Here is a 21,585-nt window from a genome sequence, read left to right on the forward strand (position 1 = left end):
TTGTGCTCGTGGAACCGTCACAGAGCTCATAGGAACCTTCGTGCTGTGGCTGTGGCTCACAGTCGGACCCGTTTGAACGTAACACCGCAGTGACAGTCGCTGTTAGCCGAAGCTCCGCGAGGAAGATGAGCACGAAGCAGGTGACCTGCAGGTCAGTGTGTGTGCGTGTGCGAGAGTGTGTGTGTGTGTGTGTGAGAGAGAGAGAGAGAGAGAGAGAGAGAGAGTGTGTGTGTGTGTTACCTGTCCGTCTGCTTTGTTCGTGTTTGAGTCTCGCGTTGTTTCTGACTCAGATCTCTGAGAACGCGTTAGCATCGTGCTAATGTTTTTAGCTGTTAGCGCGTGAATATGTTCCACTGGTCAAAGAGCGGGTTCAAGTTACATGTGCGCGCGCGCGTGTGTTTTCTGTCATAAACAGTGACCTTGTCAGGACCAGTCGTGCTAATGGAGACCAAAGCCTGGTCCTAATGGAGACCAGAACCTCATTTCTGAGGAACTGGTTAAGTTTAGGACTAAGTTTTGAGGTTATGGTTAGGGTTAGTCATTAACTGGTTAGTGATAAGACTTTGTTTTTAGCATGTGTGTGTGTATGAGTATGAGTATGAGTATGAGAGAGCGATCATTACTTTTCCTGTAAATCATCTTGATCTAAGGTTTACGAGGAAGCATGGGTGGTCTAAGAGGAAGGGCAACAGGTTTACAAGGACGTACAGGTGGTCTATGAGGAAGCACAACAGGTTTACGAGGAAGTACAGGTGGTCTACGAGGAAGCACAACAGATTTACGAGGAGGTACAGGTGGTCTAAGAGGAAGTACAACAGATTTACGAGGAGGTACAGGTGGTTTGTGAGGAAGTACAACAGATGCACGAGGAGGTACAGGTGGGTCTATGAGGAAGTACAACAGATTTACGAGGAGGTACATGTGGTCTAAGAGGAAGTACAACAGATGCACGAGGAGGTACAGGTGGTTTGTGAGGAAGTACAACAGATGCACGAGGAGGTACAGGTGGGTCTATGAGGAAATACAACAGATTTACGAGGAGGTACATGTGGTCTATGAGGAAGTACAACAGATTTATTAGGAAGTACAGGTAGTCTATGAGGAAGTACAACAGATTTATTAGGAAGTACAGGTGGTCTACGAGGAAGCACAACAGGTTTACAAGGAATTACAGGTGGTCTACGAGGAAGCACAACAGGTTTACGAGTGAGAACAGGTTGTCTACGAGGAAGCACAACAGGTTTACAAGCAAGTAAGGTGGTCTACGAGGAAGCACAACAGGTTTACAAGCAAGTACAGGTGGTCTATGAGGAAGCACAACAGGTTTACAAGCAAGTACAGGTGGTCTACGAGGAAGCACAACAGGTTTACAAGCAAGTACAGATGGTCTACGAGGAAGCACAACAGGTTTACGAGGAAGTACAGGTGGTCTATGAGGAAGTACAACAGATTTATTAGGAAGTACAGGTGGTCTATGAGAAAGTATAACAGATTTATTAGGAAGTACAGGTGGTCTACGAGGAAGCACAACAGGTTTACAAGGAATTACAGGTGGTCTACGAGGAAGCACAACAGGTTTATGAGTGAGTACAGGTGGTCTATGAGGAAGTACAACAGATTTATTAGGAAGTACAGGTGGTCTACAAGGAAGCGCAACAGGTTTACAAAGAAGTACAGGTGGTCTACAAGGAAGCGCAACAGGTTTACAAAGAAGTACAGGTGGTCTACAAGGAAGCACAACAGGTTTACAAGGAAGTAGAGGAGGTCTATTTTTGAAATAGTGAATAGAATCTTTATTAATCCCCTTAGGGAAATTGTTTCTCTGCATTTGACCCATCCTAGAATTAGGAGCAGTGGGCTGCCACACTGAGTAGTGCCCGGGGAGCAATGGGGTTTGGGTACCTTGCTCAGGGGTACCCCAGCCCTTTTGACCTGGTGGGGACTTGAACCGGCGACCTTCCGGTTACAAGCCAGGTTCCCTTTCCACTTGGCCACCAGGTGTTGTCATGGTGACTGACAGGTGTGTGTGTGTGTCTGTGTCTGTGTGTTCCAGGTACTTCCTACATGGTGTTTGCAGAGAAGGAAGTCGCTGTTTGTTTTCTCATGACCTGAACAACAGCAAACCTTCAACCATCTGTAAGTTCTACCAGAGAGGAACATGTGCTTATGGAGAACGCTGCAGGTACACACACACACACACACACACACACACACACACGCACTGGACAGGTGTGTTCTGTGATTTCTGTCTAAACAGTGACATCACTTCCTGTACAGGTACGACCATGTCAAACTTTCAAACAGAGGAGGTGGGGGAGGAGCTTCAGAGATTCCAGGAGGTGAAGGAGGGGGAGCTGGGGGTGGGGCGTCAATCAGAGGCGGAGTGAAGAAGAACCTGGTCCTCAGAGACAGGGGTGAGACACACACGATGATTCCACCCACTTTATTAGGTACACATGATTAGGGTTGGGCATTGTTTGAATTTGAACGATTCTCGATTCCGATTTTTTTTAAGAGATGGGGTCAAAAGAGTGAACATATTTTAAATGTTTATATTGTATATAAATATTATACATTTACACATATCCTGAGTGTATGACTGCAGTGACTCCTCCCACTGAGCGACTAACACCAACAATAAGGAACAACTGGTACAACCCAAGACCATGTGTGAGTGTTCTGGACAGATGAGAACACACCGCTTTAGCTCCGGTTTAACTGGTTTACCTTTGACTTACCTAAGTGGTCACTGCGATGCTGGACTGAGGGTCAGGGTCCAGGTCAGGGTCGGAGCTGGTATTGTACTCCCTGATGTTTGTCGCCCTCCTGTTGCACTGAGGTGACTTTTCATTATTTTTAAAAGCAAAGCTTTGGAGCGCCGGCGCACACGATCCATGGCCGCACGGTTTCTTCTTCTTCGTTGGTGTTCGGCAGACTGTGAATCCAAATGAGGAATGGAAATTTAAAAAATTTGAATGATTCTGGGAGATTTAGAAAGTTCTGGTTTCACTCGATACTTGATGTACAACCTGATAACTGTATCGTGTCTGTGACCTCTGACCTCTGCCAGGTATGCCTGTGGACAGGAGCTTTGGCGCTCCACCTGACAGTGTGTGGTCAGACGCTGCCGCCGCCTCTCCTCAGACTTACGTGGACGCCATCAGGACGGGCCTGGACGGCTCAGTCAAAGACCAAGGTTGGACAAAGCACGCTATCCTCTGATTGGCTGATAGCTGTAATGATGTCATCATGATGTAATACATGTTACCAGTGTACCTGTCTCTGTAGTTATTCCCCCAGTGGCCGGGGCTTCCCAGGACCTCCCCCAGCTGTGTCCTTATGCTGCTGCAGGACAGTGTTTCTATGGAGACAATTGTACTTATCTCCATGGCGACCTGTGTGACGTGTGCAGGCGACAGGTGCTCCACCCCCACGACCCCGAGCAGAGGAGGATGCACGAGAAGGTGTGTGTGTGTGTGTGCGTGTGTGCGTGTGTGCGTGTGTGTGTGTGTGTGTGTGTGTGTGCGTGTGTGTGCACTGTAATAAATGTTAAACACAAACTCATATCTCTGTCTCAGATGTGTCTCCTGCTCTTTGAAGCAGACATGGAGAAGGCCTTTGCAGCTCAGTTGAGTCAGGATAAGGTGAGTGTGCTGAGTCGTGGTGAGTGTGCTGAGTCGTGGTGAGTTTGCTGAGTCGTTCCTGTCGTTCCACAGGTTTGCTCCATCTGTATGGAGCTGGTGGTGCAGAAGATAAACCCGTCAGAGCGGAGGTTCGGGATCTTGTCGTCCTGCTGCCACACCTTCTGCTTGTCCTGCATCAGGAGGTGGCGCTGCACCAGGAACTTCAGCAATGTCATTGTCAAGTAAGGATCCCTGATCAGGGTCTGAAAGACGAGGTCAAAAGTCTGAGAGAGCTGGTTCTCTGGTTTCTCAGGTCTCTGTGGTTTCAGGTCTCAGGTCTCTGTGGTTTCAGGTCTCTGGTCTGTGTGGTTTCAGGTCTTGTCCCGAGTGTCGTGTCATCTCGGAGTTTGTCATTCCTTCCATCTACTGGGTCGAGGACCAGGACGAAAAGGATCACCTCATTGAACTCTTCAAATCCGGAGTCAGGTGAGTTCCCTGTGTCTCAGTAGCCACACCCACTTTGAGTTTTTCAACCAATGATGTCACTTCCTGTGTGTGCACAGTAAGAAGGCGTGTAAGTACTTCGACCAGGGTCGCGGTTCGTGTCCATTCGGAGGGAAGTGTTTGTATCTTCATGCTTTTCCGGACGGAACCCGAGCAGAACCGGAGCGGCCGCGGAAACAGCTGAGCAGCGAGGGCGGTGTGCGGGTCAGAGTCCACAGCCGCCGTCTTGTTTAGTGTGATGGTGGGCGGGGCTGTTTGTTGACATGTGTTTGTGTTTGTTTTCAGTTCATGAACAACGTTCGTTTGTGGGACTTCATCGAGGAGCGTGAGCAGCGCTCGGCCCCGCCCCTTCCCTCCCTGGACGATGACATCACAGAGCTGAGGGAGCTCTTCATGCAGATGTCGGGTCCGAGCCACGAAGACCTGGAGGCCCCGCCCGCTCCGGACCAGTAGAGACCACGCCCCTGTGGTGGACATGTTTTGTGGAATCATGTGACCTCGTCTGATCATCATGAGTGATATTGATGTTTTATTTATAGTGTAAATAATCACATGACATCACAGTGTGACATCGATCATGTGACTGAAGCTCAACAATAAAAAAAAAAAAGCTGTAGATTCATAAACATGGTTTTATTGATCAACTATGACTTCATCGTTATCAAAACACTCAGTTAATGCTAGTTAGGGTTGTTTAGTGATAGGACTAGGTAAGGTTAGTTTGTTAAGTAAATAAGGTGGGTTTGATGGTTGGGGTAGTTAAGGTTAGTGTAGTTAGTACTAGTTGTCACCACAGACTGAGCTGATGTCTCCATCTAGTGGTCAAAACAGTAAAAACCTGTTATGGGACATGCGACAGCTTCTCCAACTCACTGATGGATGTGAAGGTGTCTCTGAGGAGAGACAGTGAGTGAGTGAGTGAGAGGACAGACAGACATCACTGCTCTCTGTCTCCTCCAATCACTTTAATCCAGTCAGAGGATTTAACTCCTCACAGCTGAGAGTCAGAGAACAGGTGGTTCACACACACACACACACACACACACCAGGAGACAGGCTGTCAGTCTGCCAGGACACGACAAGAGACAGACAGACAGACTGGACTGAACCTGCGTCCACAAACGGAGAGGAGAAGACGAGAGGAATGGGAGGAGTGTATGGAAAGAAGGTTAGTGTGGACCTGTCTGAAAGTTTCAGGGAAATTTTTTGGTTTAGTGTCGTTATACGAAGAAGTGACTGTGCTGTGAGCACCCCCTGCAGCTGAGAACCAGCATGACACAACGACCAAGACTGATCTCTACGTCACATGATCACGTCTTTGTCTCACTGTCATCCACTGTCCCACAGCAAACCTCAGAGAAAAGCAGTGATTTTAGCTGCGGGGACACAGGAGCTGCTGGTCCTCTGCTGCCTCGTGTGGTCACTTTGTGTCACTGAGGTCAATCTGAATGTAGGATTTCAAACACTGAAGTGACAAAATCAGACATTAGAACTTAGTGATGGAGGCAGCAGTGGATCAACAACTCCAGTGTGTGTGTGTGTGTGTGATAAAATCACTGATTTTCTCCATGGACTTTGGTGTGGGAGAGTGAGTGTGTGTGTGTGTGTGTGTCTCTGAGAGGACACTTTTCTCCGGACATTTGATGACATGTCTGTCCTCGTCACTGTCCTCAGCAGTAAAGTGATTCCTCACAGAGAAACATCTGAATTATGGGGTGTGTTTGTTTTCATGGTGACAACAGCTGACCGCTTCTCAGACCCAGGCTATTTTTAATTCAGTGATCCAGCAACAGGTGGTGGGAGGGGCAGAGGGAGGGGGCGGAGTCTGTCAGTGTGTGAACACCATTTACTCTATGTTCTTTGTATGTTCTCTATATGTTCTGTCTACATGTTCTTTATATGTTCTGTCTATATGTTCTTTATATGTTCTGTCTATATGTTCTGTCTATGTTCTGTCTACATGTTCTGTCTGTGTTCTTTATAAGTTCTGTCTATATGTTCTGTCTATATGTAGCAGCTGCTCCACCCTTTTGTCCTTTGCCTTTGAGCTGCTACTGGTGACTGAGTTGTTGTGGTTTTGACACGTGCAGATGAAAAAATGAATGAGATAAAAGTTGATCTAGTTGCTCTTTTAGTGATTTATTGGTACAAAGTAGAATGACAAATTAAAATAAACTTAAAGTCTGGCTTAACACAGATTCACATGGGCTTCAACACGGTCAAAGAATTGTTTGCCCTCTCAGCCACGCCCAGCTGCTGTGACCTAAGGTCTTTTAAGGGCTTCTTCCCCCTTGGGCTCCACCTTGGTCTCCCAGTCCTCCTGTAGGTGGGGGTAGAAGTGCTCTTACACTCACAAACATTCACTAAGCCACACTGTCACACACACACAAGGAAAGAAAACAAAAACTTAACACAACTATCAATTTGGCTCCTACACACCGGCCCCTAATTATATTTGTACAGACAAAAATAATTACTTCATCAAACATAAAGGAGCCATATCATCATTTGAAAATCTAAAGTATTGAAAATTTAGCTCTGAAATATTGAAACATAAATAAGTTCACTTATCTTCTCTTAATTAAGAGCTTTCACTTCTCTTCATCCCCCTCTAACAGCAGGCAGATCTTAGTGACTGGCCTCTCCAGGACACTCGTCTTGGTTTGCAACTTCACAACCCGTACATGACCTCTGACATCAGGTCTTGCTTCCACAATTCTTCCCATCTGCCACGAACTGCGAGGAGCTGTGTTGTCTGCCATCAAGACGATGTCTCCCGGGATGAAGTTTCTTTTTGTTCTTGACCACTTTTGCCTTTCTTGCAGAAGAGGGAGATACTCCAGCAGCCACCTCTTCCAAAACAGCTCAGCTACATACTGGACTTGTCTCCAACATCTCTCGTGGTATAGGTCAGACCTTGACATGACTCCAGGGGGGAGAACAGGGCTAGTTCGAAGCAGCAGGATATGATTGGGCGTCAGGGCCTCTAGATCCTGTGGGTCATCAGATGCCCATGTAATTGGGCGACTATTAAGTATTGCTTCCACTTCACAGAAAACTATGCTTAGGCCTTCATCATCTAGGGTTTGCTGCTTTAAGACTGAACATAAGGTCTGTCTCACCATTCTGATAAGTCTTTCCCAGAATCCACCATGGTGAGAGGCTGTGGGTGGATTAAAACTCCAACGAACCCCAACTTCATGAGAGTCTGGTGGATTCTTCTTTGGTCAAGAGTACTGAGTGCTTCTCTTAACTCTCTATGTGCACCTACTAGGTTAGTGCCGTTGTCTGATTGTATGTGTTTTGCTTGACCTCTTCGACACAGAAATCTTCTAATGGCGTTGATGCACGAGTCAGTGTTCAAAGAACAGGCCACTTCCAGATAGATTGCTCTGCTGGTCATACAGGTAAAGATCACGCCGTACCTCTTTATGGTGATCCTTCCCCTTCTAATCTTGATGGGACCAAAGTAGTCAAGGCCCACATTAGAGAACGGTGGTAGGTCAGTGGCGAGTCTTTCACTTGGTAGGTCGGCCATCATTCGCTCACCTGATTTACCTCTGTTCTTTCTGCAAAACACACTGTGCGAGACAACCTTCCTTATTGCAGTGTTACCATTTATTATCCAGTATTGTTTTCGTACCTCGGATAGCATAGGGTTCCTTCCTCCATGTCCAGTTTGAGCATGTAGGTGGCGAAGGATCAGAGTTGATACGTGGTGGTTTTTGACCAGGATGGCAGGATGTTTTCTTTCCTCAGGCATTGATGTTCTTCTGAGGTGTCCACCTACTCTGAGAATGCCATCATCCAGCACTGGATCCAGCCTGTAGATGTTGCTCTGCTTTTTCACACACACCTCTGAAAAAGATTGCCTTTGCACAAAGGTGAGTATTGCTCTTTCAGCACTTTTCAGATCATCAACTGAGACTGAGACTTTCGTGTCAACTTTGTTGGATTGACTGTTACAGTTGTTCTCTTGCTCCTCCCACTTTCTTCCTTTGAGTCTTTTCTTTTCAGTGCCAAATGTTTTAGTCTGGCCTTTACTTTTAAGATCCAGGCACCACCTACTCTCAATTTAAGCCAGTCTGAAAAATGATTGATCAGCTTATCAACCTCTTCACAAGAGGACATTATGGCATTGACTGTAACAGCCTTTCTCACCTCTGAGTCGTCTTCACAAAGTTGAAATCTGTTCTCCTGCTCACTCGGCCATTTGTCTTCAGATAACAGGAACTCTGGCCCACGGATCCATCTGGGATTCCCCATGAACCTATCAAGACTCGTTCCTCTAGAGCAGTCCTCAGCAGGGTTTCTTTTTGTGTCAATATATCGCCATTGAGAAATCTTTGTGGTCTCTCTAATCCTAGAGGTTCTATTTGCTACATAGGTGGTAAAGCGAGTGTGGTCATTTGCAATGTACTTTAAGACAGATGTACTGTCAGACCAAAACACAGACTGTGTTGTTGTTGGTGGCATTTCTTGTTGTAGCATCTTATCAACTTTGACTGACAAGGCTGCTGCGGCTAATTCTAGCCTTGGGATGGTTTGTCGTTTTAATGGTGCTACTCTTGCCTTTGCCATCAAGAATGCTACATGAACTTGTTTCTCTGCGTTTGTCATTCTGAGGTAGCTGACAGTGCCATAGCCTAGTTCGCTTGCATCAGAAAAATGATGAATCTGAGTTTCAATTAACTCACCAAAATCTTGTGACTTGTAACAGCGTGGCACTTCAAAGTCTGCAAGCTGAGTAAGACTGCTGGTCCACTTTGTCCATTGCTCCGACAGTGTGTTGGGAATGGGCACATCCCATCCTAAGCTTAGTCGGCACAGCTCCTGCAACAACAGCTTAGGTGGCAAAGTAACTGGAGACAGAAAGCCCAGGGGGTCATATATAGAGCTTACCATTGACAAGATGCCCCTTCTGGTGTGTGCACGTTCACTGATGGTAAAGTTGAACTTGAAGGTGTCACTTTGCACACCATTGCAGCCCTAAGGCTCGCTCCATTGGTAGCTGGTCTTTGTCCAATGTCTTTACCTCCTTTGCCCTATCTTCTGGTGGAACCGATGCAAGCACTGCTCGGCTGTTGCATATCCACTTGGATAGATGGAATCCTCCTTTTTGGCAAAGTGCTGTCAGGTTTGACATAAGCTCCATTGCTTTTTGCTCTGTGGGTAGAGACGTTAAGCAATCATCCACGTAAAAGTTCTCCATAACTGTGCTTCCTACCTCTGGGGGGAATTTGTGTGCATTGTCTTGGGCTGTCTACCTGAGAGCAAAGTTGGCTATGCTGGGTGATGAGACAGCACCACATAAGTGGACGGTCATTCGGAATTCTACAAGAGCCTCATCCACCTTTCCTTGTGGCCACCACAGAAAACGCAAGAAATCAGTGTGATTTCAGTTACTTTTACTTGGTGGAACATAGCCTGTATATCAGCCATCATTGCCACTGGTTCTCGTGTCAATACTCCTATTAGTGTGTTTGTCAAGTTTGGCCCTTGAAGCAACTCAGAACTCAGTGATGTTCCTTGAAAGACTGCACCACAATCAAACACTACTTTAATGGTTTTCTTTTTGGGGTAGTACACCCTATGATGAGGGATGTACCAAACTTTCCCCTCAGTTCCTTTTATTTCTGAAGGTGGGATCATTTCAGCATATGTATATGCTGAAATGTATACTGTATACTCTTTTTTGTAGTTGTGATCTCTTTTGAACTTTCTTTTTAGATTCAGGAGGCGCTGCTCTGCAACTACACGGTTGTTGGGCATTGTGATGTTATCTGCCTTGAAAGGTAAGTTAATGCAGTAGTGGCCATTTTTGACTTTGACAGATTCGTTGGCAATGGTAAGGAATTGTCTGTCACCAACTTTTTTACCAGCAACTCTTGTAGGTCGACCAATGAGATCCTATTTGCAGACACTGTGTTTGCACCTTTGCTGCATCTTCCCAATGGGCAGTTTATCACACAACCTAATAGGGTTCTTACAGCATATGGTCCATCTTGTTGTGAGTTGATCACCTGCCACGGCTCCATCAAATTTGATGCATTCATTCCAATTAGAAGATCAACTTCAGAGTCTATTTGAGGTAGATATACTTCACTCAGGTAAGGCCATGCCCTTAAATCCTCTCTTGTCGGGATGTTACCTTTTGTCACCGGCATAGAACTTTGTGTGTAGACTGCAGGCAAGGCTATAAATTTATTGCTGTTGCGTTCACTCACCTCCAGGCCTGATACCAACATGCTTTTAACAGACTTTTCATGGGCCATTGTTCTCAGCAACATAGTTGTTTGTGACTTGTTCACAATGAGTCTTTTATTCAGGCCTGCCACAGATTCTTGTATGTCTCCAAATATTGGATTGGAACATATTTTGGTCTGTTTCTCTATGAACTCTACAAGATCAGTGAATGAAAGTGAACTGTCGCTCTCCTCCATTCTCACTTGAATTATCGTTCGCCATTTATCTTGCAGCCTGTAGGGCAATTTCATCACAATATTTTTCAAGGTAGAGGCCACATTTAACTCATTTATGTAATTCAGCTTTGACATGACATTACAGCATCCTCTGAGATATAGCGCAAAATCATTCAAGGCCTTTGGGTCCTCAGGCTTTATGTTTGGCCAGTTGAGGACTTTCTCAATGTAGGCAGTTGAAATCTTATACTCATTGCCAAAATGTTCATATAGCAAGCGTTTTGCTTTGAGGTACCCTTGCTCTCCACTCATATGCTGGCAACTTCTTACCAGGTCTCTGGCCTGACCTTTTGTGTACTGTTGTACTGTTGATAAAACAATCTGTCTTGTCCATTGTCCGTTTTCCTTTCAATGTTATGTTCGAAGGACGTCATAAATGACCTGAACTGTAAGATGTCTCCATCAAAGGTGGCAACACTCTTGGGTGGCAATGAAGACAATTGCTGTTGTTTGAGAAGCATAGATGTAATTTCATTTTGTCTATTCAATATAGCAATTAGACTACTGGATGGCAGTTCATCATGCGGTGCTCTGTGCGGTATCTGCTGTGGCTCCGGCATCACAGGTTCTCCACTGTCTGTAAATTGGACAAGATCATCAACCAGCTGCCTGTATTGTGTACTTTGTTCTTGTGTACACGATTCATTGTCAAAACTCGGTTGTGTTAGCACAGGTAGGCCTACTCTTCCAGCTGTGTTACCTGCCTGCGACAATCGTGGTCTCAGTGCTACTCCTACACCTTGCGTTTCTTGAAGTAACCAGTCTCTACGATCACCTTGGGAATGTGCTTGTGTGTAGAGCATTTGATGCAACGTAAATGTTGTGCTCTGTCCTTTGGTTGCACACTCCTTTCTTTGTGCATTTTGATTTGCGTTCCTGCTTGTACAGTATTCCTACTAACGACTTCTACATTCTACTTATTCATGTCATCAATTGGAGTAGAAGAAAGATGTTCTTTAGCATCAGTCAACACTGCAAGCTTGGCATCTGTAGCTGACAACTCAGTTTCAAGGTTAAGAGTTTCCTTTTGTCTTCTTGTTTCTTCCCTTTCTTTCATCAACTGCTCTTCCTTTTCCTCCAATGTTTTTGTTTTAATGCAGCAGTTATAGCCAACAATGAAGCCCTCTCTGCCTTTGCAATCTGACGCGCTGAATCAGTGCTTCCACATGAGACTCTGCTAGAGCCAGAACTTTGGCTCACTACAGAGACACTGTCCTTTGGACTGACTTCAACTACGTTCTCCTTTTGTGGCAGGGACTGAATAGGGCAGGACTGAATCCACTTCTCCACCTTAGTCTTAAATTCAGTGCTATTCATCATCTTTGGTTGATACCATTGCTCAGTGTCCATAATACACTCGTCCTTTGACAACAAAGTTTGAAATTGTTTGTGCAATTCATTGAACTCTTCCAATCTTTCCATATATTTCTGAAAGCTTTCCTTTACTGTGTCCAGATTCAGTGGATCTGACATAAGTTCAGTTATTTTGTTCATCATGCGCGTTAATGAAGCACCTTTACCCTTTCTACTATTCTTTGCTGCTTGCTTAGTTTCTGTTTCAGACATTTCAGACATTTCCTGCTGCCTTTGTTTATCAACAAGTGCTGGTTCCTCCATATTGGAGATTGAGACCATTGTTCAACTCAACAAACTTAAAGTCCTTTTTTTTCTTCAAAAATATAACTCAATATTCATCCAAATAAGTCCTTATAAAGTCACTGATGAAAATAGTTCAAAGTGTTTCTTTCCAAACATACCAGTTTTTGAAGATTATCACAGATCCTGTTCGCCTTGGCCTTCAGCCTTTCCAGACACATGCACCTCCTTTGTTCCAGGTCCTTCCACAGAGAGCAATTCTTTGACTTAATTGTCAATTGTTTTGACGCGTGCAGATGAAGAATGAATGAGATGAAAGTTGATCTAGTTGCTCTTCTAGCGATTTATTGGTACAAAGTAGAATGACAAAATAAAATAAACTTAAAGTCTGGTTTCATATGGCTTAACATAGATTCACATGGGCTTCAACACGGTCAAAGAATTGTTTGCCTTCTCAGCCACGCCCAGCTGCTGTGACTTCAGGTCTTTTAAGGGCTTCTTCCCCCTTGGGCTCCACCTTTGGTCTCCCAGTCCTCCTGTAGGTGGGGGTAGAAGTGCTCGTACACTCACAAACATTCACTAAGCACACACACAAGGAAAGAAAACAAAAACTTAACACAAATATCAATTTGGCTCCTACACTATATGTTCTGTCTATATGTTCTTTATATGTTCGCTATATGTTCTTCATATGTTCTCTATATGTGTTCTTTATATGTTCTGTCTATATGTTCATTATATGTTCTTTATATGTTCTCTATATGTTCTGTCTATATGTTCTGTCTATGTGTTCTGTCTATATGTTCTCTATATGTTCTTTATATGTTCTCTATATATTCTTTATATGTTCTCTACATGTTCTCTGTATATTCTGTCTATGTTCTTTATATGTTCTGTCTATATGTTCTCTATATGTTCTTTATATGTTCTATATATGTTCTTTATATGTTCTGTCCAAATGTTCTCTATATGTTCTTTATATGTTCTCTATATGTTCTGTCTATATGTTCTTTATATGTTCTCTATATGCTCTTTATATGTTTAATATATGTTCTTTATATGTTCTGTATATATGTTCTCTATATATTTGTTATATGTTCTCTACATGTTCTTCATATGTTCTCTATATGTTCTGTCTATATGTTCTTTATATGTTCTCTATATGCTCTTTATATGTTATCTAGATGTTCTGTTCATATGTTCTGTGTATGTGTTCTGTCTATATGTTCTCTATATGTACTTTATATGTTCTGTCAATGTTCTTTATATGTTCTTTATATGTTCTGTCTATATGTTCTCTATATATTCTTTATATGTTCTCTATATGTTCTTTATATGTTCTATATATGTTCTGTCTATATGTTCTTTATATGTTCTCTACATGTTCTTCATATGTTCTCTATATGTTCTGTCTATATGTTCTTTATATGTTCTCTATATGCTCTTTATATGTTCTCTATATGTTCTTTATATGCTCTGTCTATATGTTCTGTCTATATGTTCTTTATATGTTCTCTATATGCTCTTTATATGTTCTTTATATGTTATGTATATGTTTACTATATGTTCTCTATATGCTCTTTATATGTTCTGTATATGTTTAATATGTTCTTTATATGTTCTGTCTATATGTTCTGTTTATATGTTCTTTATATGTTCTGTATATGTTCTGTCTATATGTTCTTTATATTACATTACATTACATGTCATTTAGCAGACACTTTTATCCAAAGCGGCTTACAATAAGTGCATTTAAATATTTGGGTACAAACACATGTTAGATGTATGTTCTCTATATGTTCTTTACATGTTCTTTATATGTTCTGTCTGTATGTTCTCTATATGTTCTTCATATGTTTTCTATATGTTCTTTATATGTTCTGTCCAAATGTCCTCTATATGTTCTGTCTATATGTTCTGTCTATATGTTCTCTATATGTTCTGTCTATGTGTTCTTTATATGTTCTGTCTATATGTTCGTTATATGTTCTTTATATGTTCTCTATATGTTCTCTATATGTTCTGTCTATATGTTCTTTATATGTTCTATCTATATGTTCTGTCTATGTGTTCTGGCTATATGTTCTCTATATGTTCTTTATATTCCCGTCTATATGTTCTCTGTATATTCTTTATATGTTCTCTATATGTTCTGTCTATATGTTCTTTATGTTCTCTATATGTTCTGTCTATGTGTTCTTTATATGTTCTGTCTATATGTTCATTATATGTTCTCTATATGTTCTCTATATGTTCTGTCTATATGTTCTGTCTATGTGTTCTATCTATATGTTCTCTTTATATTCGTTATATGTTCTGTCTATATGTTCTTTATATGTTCTGTCTATATGTTCTCGGTATATTCTTTATATGTTCTCTATATGTTCATTATATGTTCTCTATATGTTCTCTATATGTTCTGTCTATGTGTTCTAGCTATATGTTCTCTTTATGTTCGTTATATGTTCTGTCTATATGTTCTTTATATGTTCTGTCTATATGTTCTCGGTATATTCTTTATATGTTCTCTATATGTTCTTTATATGTTCTGTCTATATGTTCTTTATATGTTCTCTATATGTTCTGTCTATGTGTTCTTTATATGTTCTGTCTATATGTTCGTTATATGTTCTCTATATGTTCTGTCTATATGTTCTGTCTATATGTTCTCTATATATTCTTTATATGTTCTATATATGTTCTTCATATGTTCTCTGTATGTTCTTTATATGTTCTGTCTATATGTTCTTTATATGTTCTCTATATGTTCTTTATATGTTCTGTCTATATGTTCTCTGTATATTCTTTATATGTTCTCTACATGTTCTTTATATGTTCTTTATATGTTCTCTGTATGTTCTTTATATGTTCTATATATGTTCTTTATATGTTCTGTCTATATGTTCTTTATATGTTCTCTATATGTTCTTTATATGTTCTATATGTGTTCTGTCTATATGTTCTTTATATTTTATGTCTATATGTTCTTCATATGTTCTCTATATGTTCTGTCTATATGTTCTTTATATTACATTACATTACATGTCATTTAGCAGACGCTTTTATCCAAAGTGACTTACAATAAGTGCATTTAAATATTTGGGTACAAACAAGTGCTAGATGTATGTTCTCTATATGTTCTTTATATGTTCTGTCTGTATGTTTTTATATGTTCTTTATATGTTCTGTCTGTATGTTCTCTATATGTTCCTCATATGTTCTTCATCTGTTCTCCATATGTTCTTTGTATGTTCTGTCTATATGTTCTTTATGTTTTCTATATCTTCTTTATATGTTCTCCATATGTGCTTCATATGTTCTTTATATGTTCTCTATATGTTCTGTCTTTATGTTCTCTATATATTCTTCATATGTTCTCTATATGTTCTGTCTTTATGTTCTCTATATATTCTTCATATGTTCTTTATATGTTCTGTCTATATGTTCTGCATATGTTCTCTATATGTTCTTTACATGTTCTTTGTATGTTCTGTCTATATGTTCTTCATATGTTCTCTATATGTTCTTTATATGTTCTGTCTATATGTTCTTTATATGTTTGTATGTTTCCTTTATCTTTGTATGTACTCTAACACACACACACACACACATACTCATACATACTTTCTGCCACAGTGTAATGTAGCTGTTTGTCCAGCAGAGGTCAGATTTTCTGTCCCTTTAACCTTCTCACAAAATAAAAGGAACAAAGCTTCATTCATTCACCCCCCCAAAAAAAAACCTCCGGAACACACTGAAGGCCTTGTCACCGTGTTGAAGCCTGATGAAGCGTCTCCTAGCAACCAACACAGAATCCATTTAGTAACAGAGAATGAATCCAACTGACCTGGGGGGGGGCTGGAGGGACTCGCGGTCCTCTGCTGCCTCCATCGCTCAAAGTGACCACACGAGGCAGCGGTGGATCTTTTGTGTGGGAGAGTGAGATAAAGACGTGATCATGTGACTTTGTTTGTCTTTGTTGTAGAAGTCGTACGACATCGACCACGATGACCAGACCTTTGTGACTCATGGAAACAGCAGAGGTAAGTTTGTCCATGAAGGTGAAGTCAGGTTCAATTAAAGGAAAGGTTAAAGGTTAAAGGTTAATGAGGCATCATCACAAACAACAACTACTGTAAAAGATAAAAAAAGAAGACCGTAGAACTTCTTCTTCTATGGTTTAACAGCAGATGCAGCATCAGCTCTACCTGCTGGTTTGTCTGTCACAGCCACTAGGGGGCAGTGAACACCTGAACTGATCACAACAAACTGCTGGTTTCTCAAAGGTCTGAGGTTCTCTGGGTGTGAGGTTCTCGGGGGTCTGAGGTTCTTGGGGATCTGAGGTTCTCACAGGTCTGAGGTTCTCTGGGTCTGAGGTTCCTTTAGGTCTGAGGTTCTCAGGGTCTGAGGTTCTCAAAGGTCTGTGATTCTCAAAGGTCTGAATGAATGTTGGACCTGTAGATCAAAGAAAACTCAAAGTGATGTGAAGCATCGTGGGAAATGAGAAGAGGAGGAGGAGGTTGAAGGGGGAGGGGGTTATGGGTGGGTGGGCGTTGAGGATGGGGGGTAGGAGTCCCACTGCTGCTCGTACAGAGAACATAACGAGTCACATAGACTAGAACACATGAGCCGGATCAGAACTGGATCAGAACTGGATCAGAACAGGATCAGATGGATGTGAGGGGGACCAGTGACTCAGTGTGGGAGGGGATGGTGAAGTCTGGTAAGAACCAGGACTTAGTGTGGTCCTGAATCCTCTTAAGTTATTAGACGTGTGTGTTTGTGTGTGTGTGTGTGTGTGCATGCGTGTGCGTGCGTGTGGGTGTGACCTTGTCAGGACAGTAGTCTTCATGGAGACGAAAACCTGGTCCAGACAATGTATGTTTTAATTTAATTTAATTTAATTTAATTTAATTTAATTTAATTTAATTTAATTTAATTTAAACTGATTAAGTTTAGGACAAAGATTTGAATTGTGGTTATGATTAAGGTTAGTGATAGTTATTAACTGGTTAGTGATAAGACTTTGTGTGTGTGTTGATCTTCTGGTTCTGAAGGTTTGGTTCTGCAAGTCTGGCTCTGAAGGTCTGGTTCTGGTTTTGAAGGTCTGGTTTGGTTCTGAAGGTCTGGTTCTGATTCTGAAGGTCTTGTTCAGGACAGATATGGTTTGGTCACATGATCCAACCTCACTTCCTGTTTTCAGATCAATATGAGGTCGTCCTAAAGTCAGAGGTCACAGTGATTAATCTGACTACACACACACACAGAGGAGGCGGGGTCTGTGCAGTGATTGACTGCAGCAGCCTCACTGTGTGGCACCAATCATACACAGCTCTTTGATGTTTGACGTCACATGACTTGGTGATGGGTGGTGCCAGTGGCAGTGGGCGTCGGTCTCTGGTTTCTCTTTGGCCGTTTCTCAATATCCATACTTGTGCGTACTTGTGCGTACTTGCGTACTCCCGTACTTGTGAAAACGTCATCAGCCTCAGTCCAAGTGCTGTTCCAATTCTCAAGTAAGCGAACAGCGAGGACGGTTCTCAAACCCGGAAGTGTTCTCGCTCCGCCCATTTTTACCAAGTATGCATCGGAGGTGACTTAAGCGTACTTGCGATGGCCATGTATCCCAGAATACATTTTGGCAGAGCATAGCAGCAGATAATAGAAATATAAATCTGAAATAAATATTTTTCTTTGTCCCGGAACAAAGTTTTAACATCATTTGAGGCGAGAAATGAGTCATTTAGAATTCAAACATGTGGTTTGTGTATGAAGATATGACCTATTTATAGTTTGGCAGTGACGTTTGTCGGAGGTGATCAGCTCCGCGTCTGCGGACGCTCGGCTCTCACTGTGCCCGGCACAGAGCAGCGTTACCTCGGCCTGTCCTGATGAAATGATCCGCTGGCTCAGACGTCGCTGTCATTAGATGCTCGGTGTGATCCATAGATTTGTTGTTGACGTGTTATTTTGTTTTTAATGGAAACGTTTTGACCTGACAGTTTGAAAGTTTGTATATTATTAATGTTTTATTTATTTTAACTTTGAATGTTAGATTTATATTAAAGTCACACGGTCATTGTATCTGTATTTAAATATAATATGTAAATATTAGATATGTAGAGTAGTATATATTTGTACACGTCATATATGGATATATATATATACTACTCTCCAATAATGTTATATATCTATTTTCCACATTGTATTATTTGTATTGTATATTTTAATAGAAATAAATTAATAAATGAAGATTAATAGATGAATAACAACATATATATGTATTTATTAAAAGTATTTCATATGTCCTTTTATCAACACCGTAGGTGGTGGTAATGAGGCTGCAGCACTTGGCGCCAGCCACCATTCAAACAGCAGAACAATACATACATACTTGCATGCTTGAGTATTGAGAAACAACCACATACTTTTGTACTCCCGTACTTGGCAAGTATATACTCCCAGTGTACTTCTCAAGTATATACTTCCCAAGTAAGCAAGTGAATACTTGCTTACTTGAGTATTGAGAAATGGCCTTTTTCTGAAATTTGAAAGACTGGGATCAGTTGACATTAATGAGCCCTGTGGGACACGCCCACCTTCATGCTGATGTCATCAAATCACCACAGTGATGTGTAAAGTCTTTGCAGTGCCCTCTGCTGGACGCAGTGTTCCCCTCTCACCTCTGTCTGTCCTCATGTCTTCAGCCTCAGCGTATGGAGACCTGCATCAGCATCGGACTGAGGGCGTCCCCAGGAGGCCGTCCCTAGTGTCCGGCTATGTCCCCCAGCCGGCCAGAGTGGGAGAGGACGAAGAGGACGAAGACCTCATCAAACCCAAAAAACTGCTGAATCCAGTCAAAGCTTCCAGGAGTCACCGAGAGCTTCACAGAGAACTGCTGAGCAGCTGCAGGTTAGAGGGACACCAGGGACACCAGGGACACCTATCTGAGGACATGTCTAAATAGGTAGGGACAGGTGAGGACATGTCTAAATAGGTAGGGACAGGTGAGGACATGTCTAAATAAGGATAAATGATTTTGTTAGTACATTATGTGGACATGTGAAGACATGAAGTGTAAGATTTGAAGTAAAACTAAGTAAAACTGTGAAGAGAGGACATATTTTAGAATGTTTAAAGGGACAGATTTGTTTTATTAAAGTGTGCTTCTAAGAGGCCAGCATGTCCACCACTGAGTTGTCCACCACTGAGGTGTCCACCATCACTGAGGTGTCCATCACTGAGGTGTCCACATCACTGAGGTGTCCACCCTCACTGAGGTGTCCATCACTGAGGTGCCACATCACTGAGGTGTCCATCACTGAGGTGCCACATCACTAAGGTGTCCACCATCACTGAGGTGTCCACCATCACTGAGGTGTCCACATCACTGAGGTGTCCATCACTGAGGTGCCACATCACTAAGGTGTCCACCATCACTGAGGTGCCACATCACTAAGGTGTCTATCACTGAGGTGTCCACCACTGAGGTGTCCATCACTGAGGTGTCCACCATCACTGAGGTGTCCACATCACTGAGGACACTGGGATAGTTTTCTCACAAACACACACACACACACACACACACACACACACACACACAGATGGTGTTTCATAAGAACAGCGCCCTCTGCAGGATGAAACACCAGGACCAGTCGTCCTCGAGACCAAAACCTGGTCCTAATGAGGCAGAAGCTCAAAGAAGATTGAGCTTCTGCCATCAGCTGAAGAAGATTAAGATTTGAGGTTATGGTTAGTTATTAAGTGGTTAGTGATAAGACTTTGTTAAGTCAGTGTGTGTATGTGTGTGTGTGTGTGTGTGTGTGTCCAGAGGGGGCGACAGTGTGGAGATCAAACCTGAGCTGCAGAGAGTCCTGGAGAGCAGGAAACGAGATCAGCTGATCAAACAGAGGAAACAGGAAGAGGAAGCACACAGGAAGATCTCACCTCTGGAGGCGGAGCTACTGAAGAGACACAAGAAGCTGGAGGAGGAGGTGGTACATACACACACATACACACATACACGCACACACAGACACACACATATGCACACACACTGTCCTTGTGTCATCGTCTCACTGTCTCTGTCCTTGTGTCCTCATCTCACTGTCTCTGTCCTCGTCTCAGTCCTTGTGTCATCGTCTCACTGTCTCTGTCCTCGTCTCAGTCCTTGTGTCATCGTCTCACTGTCTCTGTCTTTGTGTCCTCGTCTCACTGTCTCTGTCATCGTCTCACTGTCTCTGTCCTTGTGTCCTCGTCTCACTGTCTCTGTCCTCGTGTCCTCAGATGGAGAAACAACAGAAGACGGAGGAGAAAAATCTGAAAGCTCCAGAATTTGTCAAAGTCAGAGAGAATCTGAGACGGACATCCTTTAAAGACGAGGACGAGGTGTAGAAACAGAGCTGTCCTGTAGGAGGCAGTGGACACAGAGACAATCAAATGACTAACACTGAGGACACACTGAGGAGTCTCTGGTCACATGGTCTGTGATGGACGCGTGTGGACAATCCTCTCAGTGGACAACAGTGAACTTGTGCCTAGAACTCGTCACAGTGACGTGTCCCTCTTTAACGACATCACTAATGACATCATGACTCGTCACAGTGACGTGTCCTTTAATGACATCACTAATGACATCATTACTTGGTGTTTGATGCTAATTACGTGAAATAATTTTCATCAACGATTCTAATGAAGAGATAATTAATGATGTCTGCTAAAAAAATGACATGTAATGTCCACGTCCACCAGAGGGCGACATGGGACACAAGTGTAATGTCAAACTTTCAGACTCATTTTCTAAAATGTTAACTTTGTGGTTTAAACCTGAATAAATACATTTGACTGAATGTAATAACATGACTGACATAAACAGGTTCTGTCTGTGCTGTGAGGGCCCCCTGCCGCCCCCCCATGATCACGTCCTGTGCGCTCTGATGTTAAAACCACTGATTTTCTCTGTGGTCTTTGGTGTGGGAGAGTGAGTGGTTCTTCAGCAGCAGGGGGTGCTCTATGGTAACAATGTTGAACATGTATGAACATATACAAACAAATGGAGAAATAAAAAAATAAAATGATATGAAATAAAAGACTTTTCTTTAATAATTTAGCTGCAGTGAAAACAAAATAACTGAGCTAATGCTAATGCTACATTAGCACTTCCAGTGATAGCCTGTTAGCTTTGTGTTTGCTGTAAATAACTTTGTTACAAGGTGTTTTGATTCTATATTTATAACATATAACTTGTCAGGTACATGGCACTGTGGAGTGTTACCAGCAGGTGTCCCTGTTCTTCTTTTTCCTGAGTCTGTGACCGGAAGCTTGTATATATATTTTTATTTTTTATTTCGGTCCCAGTCAAACGGTGCTGATGTTGAATT

General features: G+C 42.4%; 2 protein-coding genes across 3 annotated transcripts; both read left to right on the top strand.

Annotated features, from left to right (window-relative positions):
* The first annotated feature begins 44 nt into the window (after nucleotides 1-44).
* On the top strand, nucleotides 45-4,753 carry mkrn2 (makorin, ring finger protein, 2). The gene is made up of 10 exons (XM_058632280.1): nucleotides 45-151; nucleotides 2,054-2,182; nucleotides 2,278-2,414; nucleotides 3,071-3,196; nucleotides 3,289-3,464; nucleotides 3,579-3,644; nucleotides 3,717-3,865; nucleotides 3,999-4,109; nucleotides 4,187-4,331; nucleotides 4,413-4,753. The coding sequence occupies exons 1-10, from the start codon at nucleotides 126-128 to the stop codon at nucleotides 4,578-4,580; spliced, it is 1,233 nt and encodes a 410-aa protein (XP_058488263.1). The 5' UTR covers nucleotides 45-125; the 3' UTR covers nucleotides 4,581-4,753.
* Nucleotides 4,754-4,998: 245 nt separating this feature from the next.
* LOC131460311 (protein FAM107B-like) lies at nucleotides 4,999-21,304 on the top strand. 2 transcript variants are annotated; one of them, XM_058630683.1, is made up of 5 exons: nucleotides 4,999-5,295; nucleotides 16,191-16,248; nucleotides 18,913-19,117; nucleotides 20,037-20,199; nucleotides 20,492-21,304. In XM_058630683.1, the coding sequence occupies exons 1-5, from the start codon at nucleotides 5,272-5,274 to the stop codon at nucleotides 20,597-20,599; spliced, it is 558 nt and encodes a 185-aa protein (XP_058486666.1). In that variant the 5' UTR covers nucleotides 4,999-5,271; the 3' UTR covers nucleotides 20,600-21,304. The 2 variants fall into 2 exon arrangements, with proteins under 2 accessions (XP_058486666.1, XP_058486667.1); XM_058630684.1 differs by lacking the exons at nucleotides 4,999-5,295; nucleotides 16,191-16,248 and adding an exon at nucleotides 16,778-16,928 and having other exon boundaries at nucleotides 20,492-21,255.
* The last annotated feature ends 281 nt before the right edge of the window (nucleotides 21,305-21,585 follow it).

This window comes from Solea solea, chromosome 6, assembly GCF_958295425.1.
Source record: "Solea solea chromosome 6, fSolSol10.1, whole genome shotgun sequence".
NCBI classification, from domain to species: domain Eukaryota; kingdom Metazoa; phylum Chordata; class Actinopteri; order Pleuronectiformes; family Soleidae; genus Solea; species Solea solea.